Below are 18,706 nucleotides of genomic sequence, written 5' to 3'. Positions count from 1 at the left end.
AAGCACCAGTCTAGTGCCAAGACAGTATGGCCAGTGAGGAAGCAATGGGAAGCACCAGTCTAGTGCCAAGACAGTATGGCCAGTGAGGAAGCAATGGGAAGCACCAGTCTAGTGCCAAGACAGTATGGCCAGTGAGGAAGCAATGGGAAGCACCAGTCTAGTGCCAAGACAGTATGGCCAGTGAGGAAGCAATGAGAAGGACCAGTCCAGGGCCCAGACAGTATGGTTAGGGAAGATGGTTACTAAAATTTATTGCTGTGCGGGGACCCATTGGGTAAGAATATACATTGCCAGCCTATTAAAAGCTAACAGCTGACATCAGAATGTGGTGCATAGCTGGGGAGGAGAGTCATATATACTGGGAATGGGCTCAGGATGTGGGACATATACACCTAGAAGAAACCAAAAATGGGGGCATATATAACAGAAAGGGTCTAGGAATGGGGACATATATAACAGGATGGGGCCCAGGATTCAACATATATTCCAGGAAGGAAACCAGGATGGGGGCATATACAGTTAGGTCCAGAAATATTTGGACAGTGACACAAGTTTTGTTATTTTAGCTGTTTACAAAAACATGTTCAGAAATACAATTATATATATAATATGGGCTGAAAGTGCACACTCCCAGCTGCAATATGAGAGTTTTCACATCCAAATCGGAGAAAGGGTTTAGGAATCATAGCTCTGTAATGCATAGCCTCCTCTTTTTCAAGGGACCAAAAGTAATTGGACAAGGGACTCTAAGGGCTGCAATTAACTCTGAAGGCGTCTCCCTTGTTAACCTGTAATCAATGAAGTAGTTAAAAGGTCTGGGGTTGATTACAGGTGTGTGGTTTTGCATTTGGAAGCTGTTGCTGTGACCAGACAACATGCGGTCTAAGGAACTCTCAATTGAGGTGAAGCAGAACATCCTGAGGCTGAAAAAAAAAGAAAAAATCCATCAGAGAGATAGCAGACATGCTTGGAGTAGCAAAATCCACAGTCGGGTACATTCTGAGAAAAAAGGAATTGACTGGTGAGCTTGGGAACTCAAAAACGCCTGGGCGTCCACGGATGACAACAGTGGTGGATGATCGCCGCATACTTTCTTTGGTGAAGAAGAACCCGTTCACAACATCAACTGAAGTCCAGAACACTCTCAGTGAAGTAGGTGTATCTGTCTCTAAGTCACCAGTAAAGAGAAGACTCCATGAAAGTAAATACAAAGGGTTCACATCTAGATGCAAACCATTCATCAATTCCAAAAATAGACAGGCCAGAGTTACCTTTGCTGAAAAACACCTCATGAAGCCAGCTCAGTTCTGGAAAAGTATTCTATGGACAGATGAGACAAAGATCAACCTGTACCAGAATGATTGGAAGAAAAAAGTTTGGAGAAGAAAGGGAACGGCACATGATCCAAGGCACACCACATCCTCTGTAAAACATGGTGGAGGCAACGTGATGGCATGGGCATGCATGGCTTTCAATGGCACTGGGTCACTTGTGTTTATTGATGACATAACAGCAGACAAGAGTAGCCGGATGAATTCTGAAGTGTACCGGGATATACTTTCAGCCCAGATTCAGCCAAATGCCGCAAAGTTGATCGGACGGCGCTTCATAGTACAGATTGACAATGACCCCAAGCATACAGCCAAAGCTACCCAGTAGTTCATGAGTGCAAAAAAGTGGAACATTCTGCAATGGCCTAGTCAATCACCAGATCTTAACCCAATTGAGCATGCATTTCACTTGCTTAAATCCAGACTTAAGACGGAAAGACCCACAAACAAGCAAGACCTGAAGGCTGCGGCTGTAAAGGCCTGGCAAAGCATTAAGAAGGAGGAAACCCAGCGTTTGGTGATGTCCATGGGTTCCAGACTTAAGGCAGTGATTGCCTCCAAAGGATTCGCAACAAAATATTGAAAATAAAAATATTTTGTGTGGGTTTGGTTTATTTGTCCAATTTCTTTTGACCTCCTAAAATGTGGAGTGTTTGTAAAGAAATGTGACAATTCCTACAATTTCTATCAGATATTTTTGTTCAAACCTTCAAATTAAACGTTACAATCTGCACTTGAATTCTGTTGTAGAGGTTTCATTTGGTGGCATGCAGAGCCCAACTCGCCAAAATTGTGGCACTGTCCAAAGATTTCTGGACCTAACTGTATATCAGGAAGGGGCCCAGCAGAGGGGAAATATATACCAGGAACGGGCCCAGGATGGGGAGCATATATAGCATGGGGGGGGCCCAGAATGGGGGACATATATACCAGGAAGGAGCTCAAGATGGGGGGTATATAACATGAAGGAACCCATGATGGGGGGATATATACCAGTAAGGTGCTCATTAGGACATATATACCACAAAAGGGTCCAGGGTGAAGGACACCTGGAAGAAGCCCAGGATAGGGAATTGTAGAAGATGGAAGGCATTACTACTAGGGATGATCGAATACTGCAAATATTCGGCAACACCCATATTCGCCGAATAGGTCGCCACTATTCGACAATTTGCGAATATTCGATGCGCAATGTAAATCTATGAGAAACCCGAAAAGTTGTCGAATAGCAACTATTCGGGCTTCCCATAGACTTACATTGCACATCGAATATTCACATAGCAGCAAACTATTCGTCAGATATTCACGAAGCCGAATATTGCCGAATATTTGTGATATTCGATCATCCCTAATTACTACATAATCAATGGGGGCAATGCAGCTGTCCTTATAGAATCTATAACCCTACAAGGGTCATACATGTGTCCAACACGTGTGGGGAGAGAGCCCAAGACAATATGGCTGCTGCATTCCCTGCTTCTTCTTTGAAACTGGCTTTGCATTTGCCCCCTGATTCGCTGCTCAATACCATGTGATATGAAAGCTGCAAATCCATATGATGACGGTGCTGAATCAATGGATTCCACTGACTGATGCAATCTGTGAAATGTCGGTGGACATTAAAGGCGATTCGTGCAAAGCAGACAGCATATTGTTGGCATTTGGCAGCTTCATTGAATTCCTATGAAATTGACATGAATTCTATTGGATTAGAATAAATTTGCTCGTCTTTACCTCTGTTGCATAGATTGAGTCTACAGTGGTCATCAGTGTCCACCCGGGGGCAGCACCGGTCTGTTCCTTGCTGTAAATCTTAAGACCATATGCACACCTTAGCTGTGTCTAGCTACCATGATGAACTCATGGACACAGCGCTCTGTAGCAGATAGTGTGTGCATTTCACATTGAAGAGGACAATAAAAGTCACAACTCACAGGATCATAGGGAGAACCTATAGGATCAGAGGATCAGAGCCCCATCCAACACTTCTACCTCAGTAGGGTCAAGCACATATTTTCCCTACGCCACTATGGTGTGTCGCCAGTGCACAACTCCTGGAGCACAGTACCATAGAATGACACACAATGTGGCGGGATCGTGACCACAGCGACCCGTGTCTCCCTAGCTCAACTCACAAGCACCCACTGACCCCAACTCCTTCCCTCATCTTTCCCGCCCTGTGATGACCGTGTGTCAGTAAGCATGCTCCTTCTTCAGTGATGGATATTACTCTTATATTGAGTGATGTGACCCCCTAACCCTGAATGTGGGATCTCGGCATCAGTACCTCTTTAATCTTCAGCAGGAAGTAGTCAATGAAGTCTCGGGGGGCGGCTGGGTTCAGACTTCGCTTGTGCTCTTCAATGTATTTTTTAACAAATGATTTCATTGCAGAACTTTCACTTAAGATTTTCTCCCGGAGAAATGGGATTTTGAGGAGAACTGGAAAAGTGTTTACAATCTGCAGGATGAAAAATAGGTAAAAATGTGTGAGCTGCATCATATGGAGACCGTTCTGCACATGCAACATTCACCATGAGGAGGTCGGATCAGGAGCCCGGAGACTGCAGCGGACATTGGAGTTTACTGTGTGTAACACCGACAGATACAATGGCGATAATGAGGATTCCCACCCCCTGAAGCCACAATCATAACTGTATATATTGATGTACAGAGTCATGTAACTGTAGTGCCCCTGAGACCATCAGGGCGCTACAAGGTTCTGCATCCCCACCAGGATGCAGAGCCTACCCCCTTAGGGACCCAGAACCCCAGTGCCGGTAACACCAAGAACCCAGGTAATCCCAGTTTTCCCCAACATTCCCCCATATAATGGTGCTTAGCTACGGTGGGACCAATGGATGGCAGCCTAGAGGTGGAGCCAATCCAGTCCACTAGTTGACCAGGTGGAAGGGGCAGACTGTGGAGAGCAGTTCAGTTGAAAGTTGACGGTGAAGTGTAAAGAGGTGACTGAGCAACATCCTGACTCGGGTTGACGGTGACCTGGTACCCAGGTGAGGTGGTTGCCGGTGGAGTACGGTGGAGTACTCCTGGAACTACGCACCGACTGGGTACAGGACCCTAGGACAGGAAAGAGCTTCAAGCCGACCTGTTAACACCTGCACAGCAAAGGGGACCATCAAGGACCTTGCTGAGCCCAAAGAATCTGAAGACTCAGTAGCAAAGGGAGAACCGGACACAGGACCAGAGACTCTAACCCCACAGGGTTCACGCTACCATCAGGCGGACAGAAGTGGACAAACCACAGCACGGGGACCCCCATTGTTCCATACCACGGGGACCCACTTACCAGAGACAGGGGCAGGAGAAGAAGGTACCAGAGAACCAGACTGGCATTGGGATGAAGGTGACCTGGAGGCGAAACCAGCCGGCCTTGGGCAACCAGTTAACACCCCAAGAGTGAGTAAACCAGTTGCACTGAATACCTGTCTGGACTCCTTTCGACGCCCACCGCACCATACACCTGCTGGGGCAAAACCCTACTTGCGCAGGGACTACCATACTAGCTGTTAATACCATCAGCCCCAGTAGAGACATTCTGCAGCGGTGGCTCCATATACATAGCCGGCAACACTGCAAGTGGCGTCACCAATAAACTCTATTCACAAATCCCCTGTAAATATCCCCATTACAAAAAGGGCCCAGGGCACGGAACCGGGTAACAGCCACCATCGTGACATTCCCAATAGAGACACTGCCCAAAACCGAGTACCCCATATTCCTGGGTGCCACATAACAATGCAAACTATATTGTAAAGGGAAGATATTGCCATCTAGTGGCCGGTTAAGATAGTGCTTGTAGAAAACGGGTGATAGAGATGTCAAACTGCGGGAGTAGGCCTCAGGGGAAGAGCTGCTTTTTGTGGTTAGAAGAGAGACTCCATCTTAGATATAGCTGAAGCTAGGGCCATAGAGAGCTAGGTGTGGCAAGGTGTGCCCGGTCCAAAATGGGCAGGACTCCCAAAACTATCTGGCATGAAGATTTCTAGATGTTTGGAGCATAAGGCTCATGTCACGTGGTATGTACTGACAGAATAGGGGCTCCTAGGCTGCCCCTTAGACTTGAGACCCTGTGCTGTCACATATCTAGAAGGTAGGCTTGATGGTAGCCAGGTCCGAAACCCTAGTGTGACCCTAACTCGTGTCCGAGCCTTGATCTTACTCCCCCCCATCCGGGGAGCGGGCCAGAAACCCAGTATCTAAGCCATACAGAAATGATACGGACAAGGGAGAACGAAACCTAATACACGCTGCACTCAAACAAGTACACTCGTACAAAAAAGGACATCTCGTCTGAAACACGTAGCTTTGTATTATTTTTCAGCTTGTTTTCCTCTGGGAATTTTGCAATTTTTTGTTATCTGGATTGTAGCCCACTTTGGAATAAAGTGCCTTGTATATCACTGGAATTTTCTCTCCTACTACTGATTTGCACCTGCAGGGTGTTATCCATGCTTCTTCTCAGGGGATTAGTTCCTATACAGGTGAGCTGGCAAAAATTATTTTCTCACTTGTATCAGAATTGATACCTGTGTTGGGAGCGTGGACGTGGTTTTTCCATGTTTTTTTTTTTGGGTTGCACACTACAGCCGATAACGCTGCTTTTACCCCCAGTGTGAGCTGTCCAAACATGGCTCACACTGAGCCAAACACTGAGTGTATCCGAGCACCAATGCGTAGCTGAGCACCCACCATACCTGAACACAGAATGTACCCAAGCATGTAACAGGGTGTCTAATGCCCTGCCGCCCCTAAAGAATGTTATGATAAATTGATGTATTTTAGTGAAATATGACAGTAATGTACTGTATTGTTATGTGTTTCCTCTGTGTAATTTGGCCAGCCACCACCAGGTGTCACTAGGTCCAGGTCCCTCAGTGTAAGGGAGTAACAGAATGGCATGGGGTAAAAGGGGGAGGACAGTCCCCAGTACAGGTGAAAAAATAGGGAAGAGAGCTTCCTGTAGCAGGGAGATAGGGAGAAGTATCAAAAAGGGAAAGGAACTGCAGGGTCAGATGTAGCAGAGTGGAGTGGGGTGGTGTGGAGGAGTCAGGCAGGAGAGAGGGAGAGTGAAGACAAAAGAGAAAGAGTCAAGGAGATTGAAGTGAAGTGTGAGCCCCCTCAGAGGCGAAGTGTAATTCTAGTAAGACAGAGGACAAGGAGGAGAGCGTCCCTTTCATAGGCAAGCAGCTGTATGTGGAACAGACAGAAGGCCTGCGGAGTCATTAGCACAGTAGGAGCCTAGTCAAAAGGAGTCTTCTCACTGCTAAAGAGCTGAGCTATGAGACCAGCCAGCCTGCTAAATGGTTGGGTCAAGAAGGAAAGGATAACACAGTGTGGGGAATGTAGTAGGGAGGGTTTCCTGGTTTTAGTTAGATAGGGATAGAGCGTGAAGCAATGTAGCAGAGTGGAGAGAGTGGTGCGGAGAGGAAAGAAGAGGCAGAAGTTTGTGCAGGAAGAAGAAAACAAGGTGACCAAATACACAGAGCAGCAGATAGGCTTCCTATAAGTATTGAGAGGGAACAATGACAACGCCCCCTTGGCAAGCATGCTATTGAGAATAGTGCGGTTATTAAAAAGGCCATTGTCCTCGGACAGCCACCGTCACTACTGGAACGGGATCCTTGAACTCAACCCGATGAGGTAGTATAGCCACTCAGAGGACAGCATAGTGCCACATTAAAGCGGGAAACCCTCATTCTCTTTGGTAGCCGGTGGGACTTCGACTGCGGCTGTTACGGAAGAGCCGAAGTGTGTTTAAGAGAAAATGCCTGGTAAGAATGTCAGCCTCTTTGTAAGAGAAGGACAAATGGTGTGTGAGTATTGTTAGAAGTAAACTTAATGCAATTGTTAAACAGTCTGAGCACATTACATGGCCTCATGGCCTCCGTTACCTCCTGTAGGGGCGAGTGTAAGTCAAAGACGAATTTCCTGGTGACGGTGATCAGCTCCTCTAGTTCTGGGCTTTTATAGTGGAAATCTTTGCCGAGCAGAATGTAGCTGACGATGTTCCCCACAGCGCAGCTCATGGGGGTAATGGGATTGAAGGGTTTTCCTAAAAAAGAAAGTAATAATTAGTAATGGGCGAGCACTAAATACTCAGATGCTCTTCTCAAGAAACAAGTATAATGCAAGTCAATGCGAAACTCCAGCATTTTTCCAGCAGACCCTCCAGGAGATCTGAGGGGTCTGAAAATCACTGAAAAGGATGGAAACAGCACAGGTAGACCCACGTAAGCCCCAAGACACTGCTGGGAACAATGTGGTCAGAGGATTATGCCACTTTTATGGAGCGATGATAAAACATACAAAACTGAAGATAACATGGATTTTACAGGAAAAACGTTAGAAAAGATTCTTTCCTGTATAATGATGTGTATATAAATTTAACTAGACAGAAAAAACACCTGCTCCACCCCTTTGGCTGGATTCACACAGTGCATATTTTGTGTGTTTTAGCACATTCATTGCTTTTAATGGTGGAAAAAATGCTGCAAGAACGCAGCAAAGATTGGCATGCTCCTTCTTCCAAAAATGCTTCAGTTTTCCAATTCAGTCACAGAAATTTCTTACATTTTTTTCTCATTCAGGAGTGTACTTGTAGACTGGTGAAGTCTTTGTACTAAGTACATGGCATATTAAAAATTGAAAGGAGGGAATGCAATACACCCTGGAAGACACATAGAGGAGAGTCTCAGAAAACATTTTTTCCCATTTGTAAGGTTTGGGCCTTCTAGACTGGTAAAGCGTATGCACTATGTACAAGGGCTACCAAAAATTAGAAGGAATCACTCCAATACAGCCTAGAGGGCCTCAGAAAACATTTACATTTAGAAGGAGTGAGACTTCTGTGGCCAATAACAAGGAATCCCAGAGGCCTCTACTCCGGGTACAACTGACACAACAAAGACCTTCAGGCATGCGACTCTGATTTTACTCCAGTGCCGCCATTTCCTCCTGTGATGATTGAAGCGAGGGTTTCCAAACTTTTTTTTATCTCCTTGTAGACCTTTGCCAAGGAAAATTCATGAACAATGTTAGGGGAATTTCTCCAACCCATTCCAGAGGAAAGAACACCACAAGTCCTTGTATTTTAGCCACTCACCCATTGTATAATTGCATCTTTATATTTTTTTAAAAATGGAATGGAGGTAAATTTGAGGCTCGCACCCCACAGTCACCGCTCACTACCTGCTTAAGTTTTTTCCATGGGTTTTTAATGCTGCCGAGGGCATAATAACTAATAAGCACATCCGCCTGGTAACTGAAAATGCGGACAGGCTGACTGTTCTCACAATGAGCAAGGCCTGGATTGGCACCGACTTCTCAACCCCAACAGATGACAGCAGAGGAGCATAAAGCCAATTCTATTTTTTTTTTCTGGTGTATTCCAATGCACCCCTTCCCACCCCAAAAAGGGTATACGGTTCAGGTTTTTTTTATTTTTCTTGTCCTCCTCCTCCGTCTCCACTATATCCATAGAGTCATCATTCAAGCGGCCCTCGCTTGTAATTTTTAGAAGGCCAGCAGCAAGCCTTCACTTATAATGTTTAAAAGTCCACCAGCCAGCCTTCACTTACAATTTTTAGAAGACCAGCAGCCGGCCTTCACTTATAATTTTTAAAAGACCAGCAGCTTGCCTTCACTTATAATTTTTAGAGGGCCAGCAGCCAGCCTTCACTTACAATTTTTAGAGGGCCAGCAGCCGGCCTTCACTTATAAGTTTTAGAGGGCATGCAGCCAGCCTTCACTTATAATTTTTAGTGGGCATGCAGCCAGCCTTCACTTATAATTTTTAGAGGGCCAGCAGCCAGCCTTCACTTACAATTTTTAGAGGGCCAGCAGCCGGCCTTCACTTATAAGTTTTAGAGGGCATGCAGCCAGCCTTCACTCATAATTTTTAGTGGGCATGCAGCCAGCCTTCACTTATAATTTTTAGAGGGCATGCAGCTAGCCTTCAGTCATAATTTTTAGAGGACCAGCAGCCAGTTTTCACTTATAATTTTTAGAGGGCCAGCAGCCAGCCTTCACTTATAATTTTTAGAGGGCCAGCGGCCAGCCTTCACTCATAATTTTTAGAAGGCCAGCAGCCAGCCTTCACTTATAATTTTTAGAAGGCCAGCAGCCAGCCTTCACTTATCATTTTTAGAGGACCAGTAGCCAGCCTTCACTTATAATTTTTAGAGGGCCAGCGGCCAGCCTTCACTCATAATTTTTAGAAGGCCAGCAGCCAGCCTTCACTTATAATTCTTAGAAGGCCAGCAGCCAGCCTTCACTTATCATTTTTAGAAGGCCAGCAGTCAGCCTTCACTTACCATTTTTAGAGGACCAGCAGCCAGTTTTCACTTATAATTTTTAGAGTGCCAGCAACCAGCCTTCACTTATAATTTTTAGAGGGCCAGCGGCCAGCCTTCACTCATAATTTTTAGAAGGCCAGCAGCCAGCCTTCACTTATAATTTTTAGAAGGCCAGCAGCCAGCCTTCACTTATCATTTTTAGAGGACCAGCAGCCAGCCTTCACTTATAATTTTAGAAGGCCAGCAGCCAGTCTTAACTTATAATTTTTAGAGGGCATGCAGCCAGCCTTCACTCATAGTTTTTAGATGGCCAGCAGCTAGCCTTCTCTCATACTTTTTATAGGGCCAACAGGTGACCCTTGGTTCTTGTTCCCCAGCCACCACTATTTTTCCCGGTGTACCATCCCTGCCTTACACCAACACATGACATATATTGTTACCCATGCCCTCTCTGATGCAGTTACTGGGAGGTCCCACTTAACAACCGATATGTAGACAAACACTTGTGGTCAGGAATGCTACATTTGTCTCACGGCACATTGGATGAACCTTTTGAAGGCCGGGACAGAGTTGGAAACTGGGATGGCATACATTGTCGTCCATATCAGCCGCAAGCTGGAATCACTGCAGCGCTGTCTGGTGAAGGGGCAACAGGCTATGGTGTCACAAGGAACTTTGTGCAGCCATCGCCAACTGTCACGATGACGACAAAATCTTGTGGAACTTCAGATTCCTGCATTCTGACTGCTAACTTCCCTCAAGTAAAACAAAAACAGGATAATTGTGGTGTACTCCGCGCTGCTGTACAAAGAAACACTCCAAGTAATAAAGCAATGTGGGTGGTTTTTTCTACGTGTTTCGAAGAGATATCCTCTCTTCTTCCTCAGGAAAATCCACCAATCAATTGGTGGATATTCCTGAGGAAGAAGAGGAGAAAGCTCTTCGAAATGCGTAGAATAAACAACCCACATTGCTTTATTACTTGGAGTGTTTCTTTGTACAGCAGCGCGGAGTACACCACAATTATCCTGCTTTTGTCTTGCTCCAGCCTTTGACATGTGGGATCGGCTGCAGCTGTTATATGTTTCTATATTGATTGTGAGACACACAACTAATCCAGGTGAACGGTTTTCCTCTACAGTCACCATATTATACATCGGTAAGACCCTATTGTGCTTTTTATATCCACAGCTTGTTCTTGTCAACTTCCCTTAAGTATGTGATCAGCGCAGGGTGACTCAGGTGTTGAGGCACAGACCTGTTGTTAATGGGTAGACTAGCTAGAGTTAATCTCTGCTGGATTGCTTGTTAGTCTTCTTGGTCACATGCTATAGGAGAGCCCGTCACGCTCGCTCTCCTTCTATATATTCTGGCTGATCTGATCTTATGTTACCAGCAATAGCTTGACTAAAGCGGGCTTTACACGCTACGACATCGCTAATGCGAACTTGTTGGGGTCACGGAATTGGTGACGCACATCCGGTCGCTTTAGCGATGCCGTTGCGTGTGACACCGATGAGCGATTTTGCATCGTTGCAAAAACTTGCAAAATCGCTCATCGGTGACATGGGGGTCCATTCTCAAAAATCGTTACTGCAGCAGTAACGAGGTTCTTCCTCGTTCCTGCGGCAGCACACATTGCTCCATGTGACACCGCAGGAACGAGGAAGCTCTCCTTACCTGCCTCCCGGCCGCTATGCAGAAGGAAGGAGGTGGGCGGGATGTTACGTCCCGCTCAGCTCCGCCCCTCCGCTGCTATTGGGTGGCCGCTAAGTGACGTCGCTGTGACGCCGCACGGACCGCCCCCTTAGAAAGGAGGCGGTTCGCCGGTCACAGCGACGTCGCCGGGCAGGTATGTATGTGTGACTGGTCTGGGCGATGTTGTGCGGCACGGGCAGCGATTTGCCCGTGTCGCGCAACAGATGGGGGCGGGTACCCACACTAGCGATATCGGGACCGATATCGCAGTGTGTAAAGCCCGCTTAAGTCTGGTCTGGTGAGGTTGTTATCCAGACTTACTGGTGTTTGAGATATTATTGTTGTGTGCGGTTGTGGTCATAAACCTTGTTGTTTTTTTGTTATTGCCTTTCTGCTCTTGCTTTTCCTTTTTGTCTCTTACTGTTTGTTCCTTTTAGTTTGCAGAGTGACTGAGTTTTAGTTATCCATGTCTGTCTAATCTGTGTTTCCATCACACTCCTGCCCCTTCCTTCCCTTGGGGGAAGAGGGGAACAGATCAGCTTTAGTACGGCATGGGACTCTGGCATCTCCACAATTAGGGGTAATACAGAGATGAAGGATACCCTAGGGTCCCCTAATGTGGAAAACAGCATAGGAACCCATGTCCCTCTCTTTCGTACAGTCAAATTGTTACATTTGATTAAACTAATTTTGGTAGGTGAGAAACCTCATACTGCTGCAGAGTTGTCAAAAGGTATAACAGAACAGACAGATCTGTGGCTCTCTCCGCTGAAACTCCAACCAGGAATGGTCATGTGTGATAATGGCTGTAACCTGATGGCAGCTCTTAAACTTGGCAAGCTCATACATGTAACATGTCTGGCCCATCTGTTCAACTTTGTGGTTCAGAACTTTCCGAAAACCTACCCAAATTTTCCTGAGCTACTTGTAAAGGTGAGCTTCGTGTGTGCCCCATTTATGTCTTCACCCGTGACCCTCACATTATATGCATTTTGGCCAATGGAGTTGACTACTTGTTCACCCTTCTCGACCCATACTACTGTCGCGGGTGGAGGGGCGCACTTGCTACGCTCGGGACCGGGGCTTCTGCTGCTGCTGCTCGGTGGCTCGAGCGGTGGGCCGGACCCGGGGACTCGAGCAGCGCTCCTCACCCGTGAGTGAAAAGGGGGTGGTTTGTTTAGGGAGATAGTTCGTGATGCCACCCACGGGATGTGGTAATGATGGCACCACCACTGCTGGTGACGGGGACCCCGGAGCGATGGTAGGGGGCAGCTAGGATGTTATCCCCTCCGTGGGTACTGGTTGGTGATCCCGGGGCCCGGTGATGATGTGGGAACCTTGGGAGTTCCGGTCACACCTGGATTTGACCTTTGCCGGCGGCTTCTAGCCTGGTCGGGGTCCGATGGCCCTGCCCTTTTGTGCTGATGCAGGTTCTGCTTCCCGGCTCGGTCACCGCCCGTCTACGGTCCTTCGGTTTCACCGACCTGCACCTACTCCTGCAGAAGGCCACCACCGTCTGCCGACCTTGCTCTCCGTGCCCGGGCTCCTTCCCAGACACCGGCAGCTTCACCTCTCCTTTACTTCACTCCACTTTACTCCTGCCCACCCCGGGGCTCCTCACTTCACTCCTCTCTCGCTGTCACTCCCTGACTAACTACTGCTCTTTCTCCCGCCTCCAGGACTGTGAACTCCTCGGTGGGTGGGGCCAACCGCCTGGCTCCACCCCACCTGGTGTGGACATCAGCCCCTGGAGGGGGCAACAAGGATTTTAGTTTGACGGATGGACCTGTCTAGGGGAGGGGGTGTGGGCGATGTCATGCCTGTGACTACCTGGCTAGTAGAGATGAGCGAACCGGCCGTGGTTCGGCTCAAGTTCGGTTCATCGAACGGAGGTCCCGTTTGAGTTCGGTTCGGCGAACGTTCGACGAACCACTCGAACCGCATAGGAAACAATGGCAGGCAATCACAAACACATAAAAACACCTAGAAAACACCCTCAAAGGTGTCCAAAAGGTGACAACTCACAACACAACACAAACACATGGGAAAGTGACAAGGACATATACTCATGCAAAAACAAAGGAGCTGGACAAGGAAAAAGAGGAGGAGACACAGATATGAGTATATGCAAGGGAACGTCGATGCCATTACTGTGCAGCTTGAGCCGTGCTCATTTTAGGCTTCCAATCTGGATAAATTGCCTGAGCTCACCACGTACGCCTTGGGGATCTTGTTGTGTCCCGCAGCCAGCGTTTTCTCGGAACGTGTCCTCAGTGCTGCTGGGGGTCTGCTGAGAGATAAGCACACGCATCTGTCCACTGACAATGTGGACAGACTAACGTTCACCAAGATGAACAAGTCAAGGCTCTCAGAGGACTTTTCTGAGCCAGGGGAGGTGAAAGGCACGCGTATTTTTGAGAGTGCTTCATGCAAAGGATCTTTTTCATCTTGAAAATGGGGTCAACTGATACCAGTCAAGTGGGGTGTGTGTGGCCCAATTAGTGGAAACGAGGGAGACTGTGGTTGGAGTCCCCTTGCTGTGTTTTACATGCTTTTAGAAGGGCATGACATGGCTTAGAGCTTGACTTTCAGCATCTGCAAACTGTTGGCTACCAAAATGCTTCCTTTCCAACCTTTTAAACCGAGGATTTTCAAGACCTTATGCCCATCGCAGTGCCCCAAGAGCCGATGCCCAGGCGCCACTCCTTCTCCAACAAAGGCGTGCACGCGCTACACCAGCATGTTGCACCAAACATCACCGCTTCTTTGAGAAACTGTGTGACAGGGTGCATTTCACCACAGATACTTGGCCCAGTAAGCATGGACAGGGGCCTTACATGTCGCTGACTGGGCAATGGGTTACTATGGGGAGAGATGGAGAAGGGTCTGCTGTACAAGTCTTGCTGTCCCCACGAGTTGTATCAATCCTTCCTCTGTATGTACAAGTTAATACACTGCTTCTGCCTCCTCAACCTCGTGTGGGTCCTTCACCTCGGCCCAAACCCTGTGTGGTCAGGGCACCCTTCCTTGTAACTGCGCCCAAGGAATCCCACACACCTCCTTACTATGCTGGCAGCAGAGGTCAATGCCATCATGCGGTAAAATGTTTACTTTGAAATGTATGGGAAATGTGAGTCACACCACTGAGTAATTGTGGACAGTTAGCTCTGGAGACCAAGTTTCATCAATGGTTGTCTCCACTCAACCAGCAGCCAGGGAAGGTCAGGTGCGACAATGATGCAAACATGGCAGCGTGCCTTCGTCAGGGCAATGTGACACATGTGACTTGTATGGCTCACGTGTTGAATCTAATTCTCCAGCAATTTTTAAAACACCATCCCGGCCTACATGGCCTTGTGCAGCGGGCACGCTCGCTATGTGCTCACTTCCATCGTTCGCACACAGCAGCTCAACAACTTTTGTCGCTCCAGAAGTCTTTAGGTCTGGTGGTTAAATGCCTGAAATGCGATGTGCCGACACGCAGGAATTGGAATCTGCACATGTTGCAGCGTCTGTGGCAGCACCGCAGAACCCTGCTGAAATATGTTATGACATATAGCCTGGCCTAACTTGATCCAGAGGTGGTGCAGATCACGCTGCTGGAGTGGTGTCAGATCAAGGACCTATGCACCCTTCTACACAGTTTACAAATGTCGACGAAGATGTTTAGCACTGGCGATGCCATTCTCAGCGTGACAATTCTGGTCATCTACATGATGGAGCACACTGTAAGCATTATTCGGAGTCAGGTGTTGGGACAAGAGGAAGGGGAGGAAGTACAGGAGGAGTCATATGCGGAAGGGATAACAAGATCTACGAGGTCCAGATGGTAAGCGGCACCGATGCGGCAGTCATGGTGGGGGAGAGGGATTAACAAGGGCGCATAGTATCAACAAAACAGTTGAGGAAGGTGCAGGAGCCCATGAAGAAATGGAGGACGAACTGGCGATGGGCATGGAAGACTCAGCAGATGAGTGAGAGCGTGCTCACATTTCGGTTGTGCGAGGTTGGGGGGAGAGGGCAGAGGAAGGAGGCACGATTCTCACCTCTCTGCCACCAACACACCAAGGACTTGGTCCTCCTGGATGCACAAGACACATGAGCGCCTTCTTGCTGCACTACCTACAACATGACCCTCGGATTGTACGAATTCGAAGTAATGCTAACTACTGGGTTGCCACACTGTTAGATCCCCGGTACAAGACAAAATTTGGTGAAATAATTCCTGCCATAGAAAGGGACGCACGTATACAGGAGTATCTGCAGAAGGTGGTACGCAATCTTAGATCTGCTTTTCCAGTAAACACCAGTGCTGCACAGAGTGAATCTCAACGCTTTGTCATGGATAGGAGGAAATGGTCTTTTACTTGTCCACATCTGAGGGACCGAGGGCTGGCTGCTGTGCTGAGATGGCGTTGAGTACGGTGTCCCTGCAGAGTTGCACTTTTGGTCATATACAAAATGAGTTGAAAAAGGACAGATGCTGGTGGAAAGGGGAACAGGTGTGTTGGAAAGGGGAAAAAAGTTTTTGTCCGTGGGTTTGGTGGTTAAGCAAAAGTAACATTTGATGAAGAAACACCATCTGTTACGGTGGGACTGGCAGATTTGGATTAGGTGGTATGTACTATGTTACCGCTATATAACGAAAATTAATAAGAATAGAAAGAGAAAGGTATATATCCCCATCAGCAGTCAGTGTGCACCGTGCTCCCAGATGGAAAAGGAGAGGTTGGCAACTGGAAGGTTAGGTGGAGGCTACAGAGCTGTGTGGCTATGAAACTAATAGTAGCCTGAACCGAGTTAGACTCCACTCGGATCTTGAGACTGGGAGCCCTGTTAACGTCACAGGGTCCACACGCCCACCCAGCCCAGGAACTCCCTGTTAACATCACAGGGGCCATTGAGTACGCTGACCGTGTGCATTGGGGCCACACCTGTGGACAGCAGGCGCATCAGCAGCAGCAGGCCTGTTAATGCCACTGGGCTGCACAAGCAGGACTGGTAAGACAGGAGCTGGTCTTAACCGTTCTGCGTTACCAACTGTGGTGGTGGCCTGCATCGACGCCCTATCCCTGCCTACCTCTGGCCTAAAGCCGCAATGGGTTCCACACATGGAGGTGTGCTCTTTCGGAGCATAATAGAAGACTGCGCACCTCCTTGTTGGCTCCAGCCCGTTTTATAACCTGGGTCTGCCCCAAACCAGGGTGGACCACAATGTACCTCCTGGAGACAAAAGCAGAGTGACACGTCATGAGTGGCATAACTAGCGTCCTATTTGGAACCGCAACTTCAATAATGACCTCATGGCTGCCACGACACAAACACCTCACCAGTCATCGTCTGACCATCAATAATGAGGTGACAAGTCATAGGGGCGGGCCTCTGCAAGCCATTTGGGAGTGGCCTGGCCACATCGTCAGGACACCTGATGCCCTGTGGTCTATATGGGCCCCCCACATCAGGGGCAGGGCCAAAGAGTTCATTACCGGACCTAGTCTCTGATACAGTAAGTGCTTGAGCATGCTCAGTAGCATGAAATACAGTCTCTGAAAAAAGACTATCAGCTTTAGCATGGTGTCTAGGCACAAAACAGGACTTAGACCCGGCACGGAATGCAAGTACCTGTGCAAAGAGGCTTTTCGCACTAAGTGTGGTAGCATGCGCTGTATCCCGACATGAAGACTTAGCGTCAGGAATGGCACAGTCAGGCTGAGAATACTCACTAGGCGAAACACTGTAGTTAGGCTGCGGCTGGGGTAAATCGGCACACGCATGCGCACTAGCTGCCTCTCCACACTTAGATGTGGAGGAGAAATTGCTCTTCGAGTGTGGACTTGGAGATGCTGTCTATGAACAGAAGAAAAAGCTAAAGGTGTGTGTTACAGCAAGGAGCCACCGCGGAAACACTTCGTTCAATTGTGAGGGGAGTCATTTTGGAGTTTGGTGAGGAGTACCGTAACGCCAGTGAGCAGCATCCTGTGCCACAGACCAACATTCTTACGGAGCTGTCTATACTGCTTACCATGAGAGGAGCGTAAAGTCTGTATTTCTGGCAACTGGACATCACAGTACCCGGGTACGGTAGGCTGTGCCCAGACAATAATGCGGGCACGCAACACTTTGTTTTATTAGCAAAACACATATCTGTTCTGGGTAGGCCGACTATTTATAGACAATAAGACTTGCTGCCTCTGCACTGTCAAATTGTCACATACAGTTTAAATCATAGAGGGACAGCGACACATGTTTGCATTGACTGTTGATTTTCAAGATTTCCATGACTGTGTTGCAGAGCTGTGTGGTTTGCATTCACACTGTTATCATCTGCCTTATCTGTGAGGCTTCAGCTAACAAGGGTATTCAGGGGGGGTAATGTGTTTTGTCTATGTTTAGGTAGATAACTGGGAAGCTCTTGTGATGCGCCACTGGTAAGTCGTGTTCGCACACACACACACACACACAAACACACAATTACTGCTACGCAGAGGGATTAGCAGGTAGTAGGCAACAGAATAGATTGTTCAATTATTTAAATTGTATGCATGGTTCTTATTGTTTATTTTGGTAAAGTGAAACAATCATTTATCAACCCAACTGCCTAGAGTCCTTTTCCTGTTGCCTGGTTTTGCTGCATACTGGGGAGCCCACCCTGTACACGACTTAAAATGAAGCATAAGTCGCAATGTGAATTTCACTGTGCTACAATGCAGCCTAGCGTGCCTGTGCAACCACCGCCTGCCCCATCAAGTGCATCTGCGTGCTCTTCATCCTCTGTGACTGGGGGGACAGCAGTCACACATGGTTTTTCACACTGAACTTCCACCCCTTTACACGGAGTGTGATTGGCAGGTCGTCACTTGTTTTGGAAGTGGAAACAGATGGTATTGTTGAGCTGTCAGACATCGAGAAAACCAACATTGGATGCAGGCTACATTATATCCACGCCTGCACCTTCGTCACAGATTGGCTGGACTACCTGCATTTAATAATTACATTCCAGAAATGGAAAGGAGTGTAGAATGCACATGTGTTGTACCTTGCTTGGCAGCAAAGGAACACTAACTTAGTATTCCAGACAATTTTAGGAAGGCAGAAAAAGAGTCAGCTCTTTGGGCAAATTAAATAGCGTGGCAAAAGTGGGCAGATGGGTACAGTGGCCGTGTTCTGTGGGTACCAGGACAGTAAAGGAAGCCTCACTTTCTATCCCTCCGAATGATCAAATGCAGCAAGGAATTCCCTGAGTTTGCTATAAAATTAGCATAGCAAAATGTGCATGAGGGTAGAATGCAGACGTGCTGCAAATAGCTTTTCACCAGAGGGGCACTAATGGAGTACAACAGCCAGTTCTATGATGCCACT

At 47.7% G+C, this 18,706-nt stretch overlaps 1 protein-coding gene across 1 annotated transcript in view; it reads right to left on the bottom strand.

Moving 5' to 3' along the window:
- Positions 1–18,706, bottom strand: part of LOC142316936 (cytochrome P450 2C8-like) — a 107,932-nt gene that overhangs the window by 52,062 nt on the left and 37,164 nt on the right. The window contains exons 4-5 of the mRNA XM_075352719.1: positions 7,247–7,407; positions 3,619–3,792 (exon numbers count right to left, since the gene is read on the bottom strand). Coding sequence (XP_075208834.1) covers positions 3,619–3,792; positions 7,247–7,407 — 335 coding nt within the window. The remainder of the gene's footprint in view (positions 1–3,618; positions 3,793–7,246; positions 7,408–18,706) is intronic.

This window comes from Anomaloglossus baeobatrachus, chromosome 6 (assembly GCF_048569485.1).
Source record: "Anomaloglossus baeobatrachus isolate aAnoBae1 chromosome 6, aAnoBae1.hap1, whole genome shotgun sequence".
Taxonomy (NCBI): Eukaryota; Metazoa; Chordata; class Amphibia; order Anura; family Aromobatidae; genus Anomaloglossus; species Anomaloglossus baeobatrachus.
Note: the sequence above shows the minus strand (reverse complement) of the source record. Positions and strands in the feature narration are given on the sequence as shown.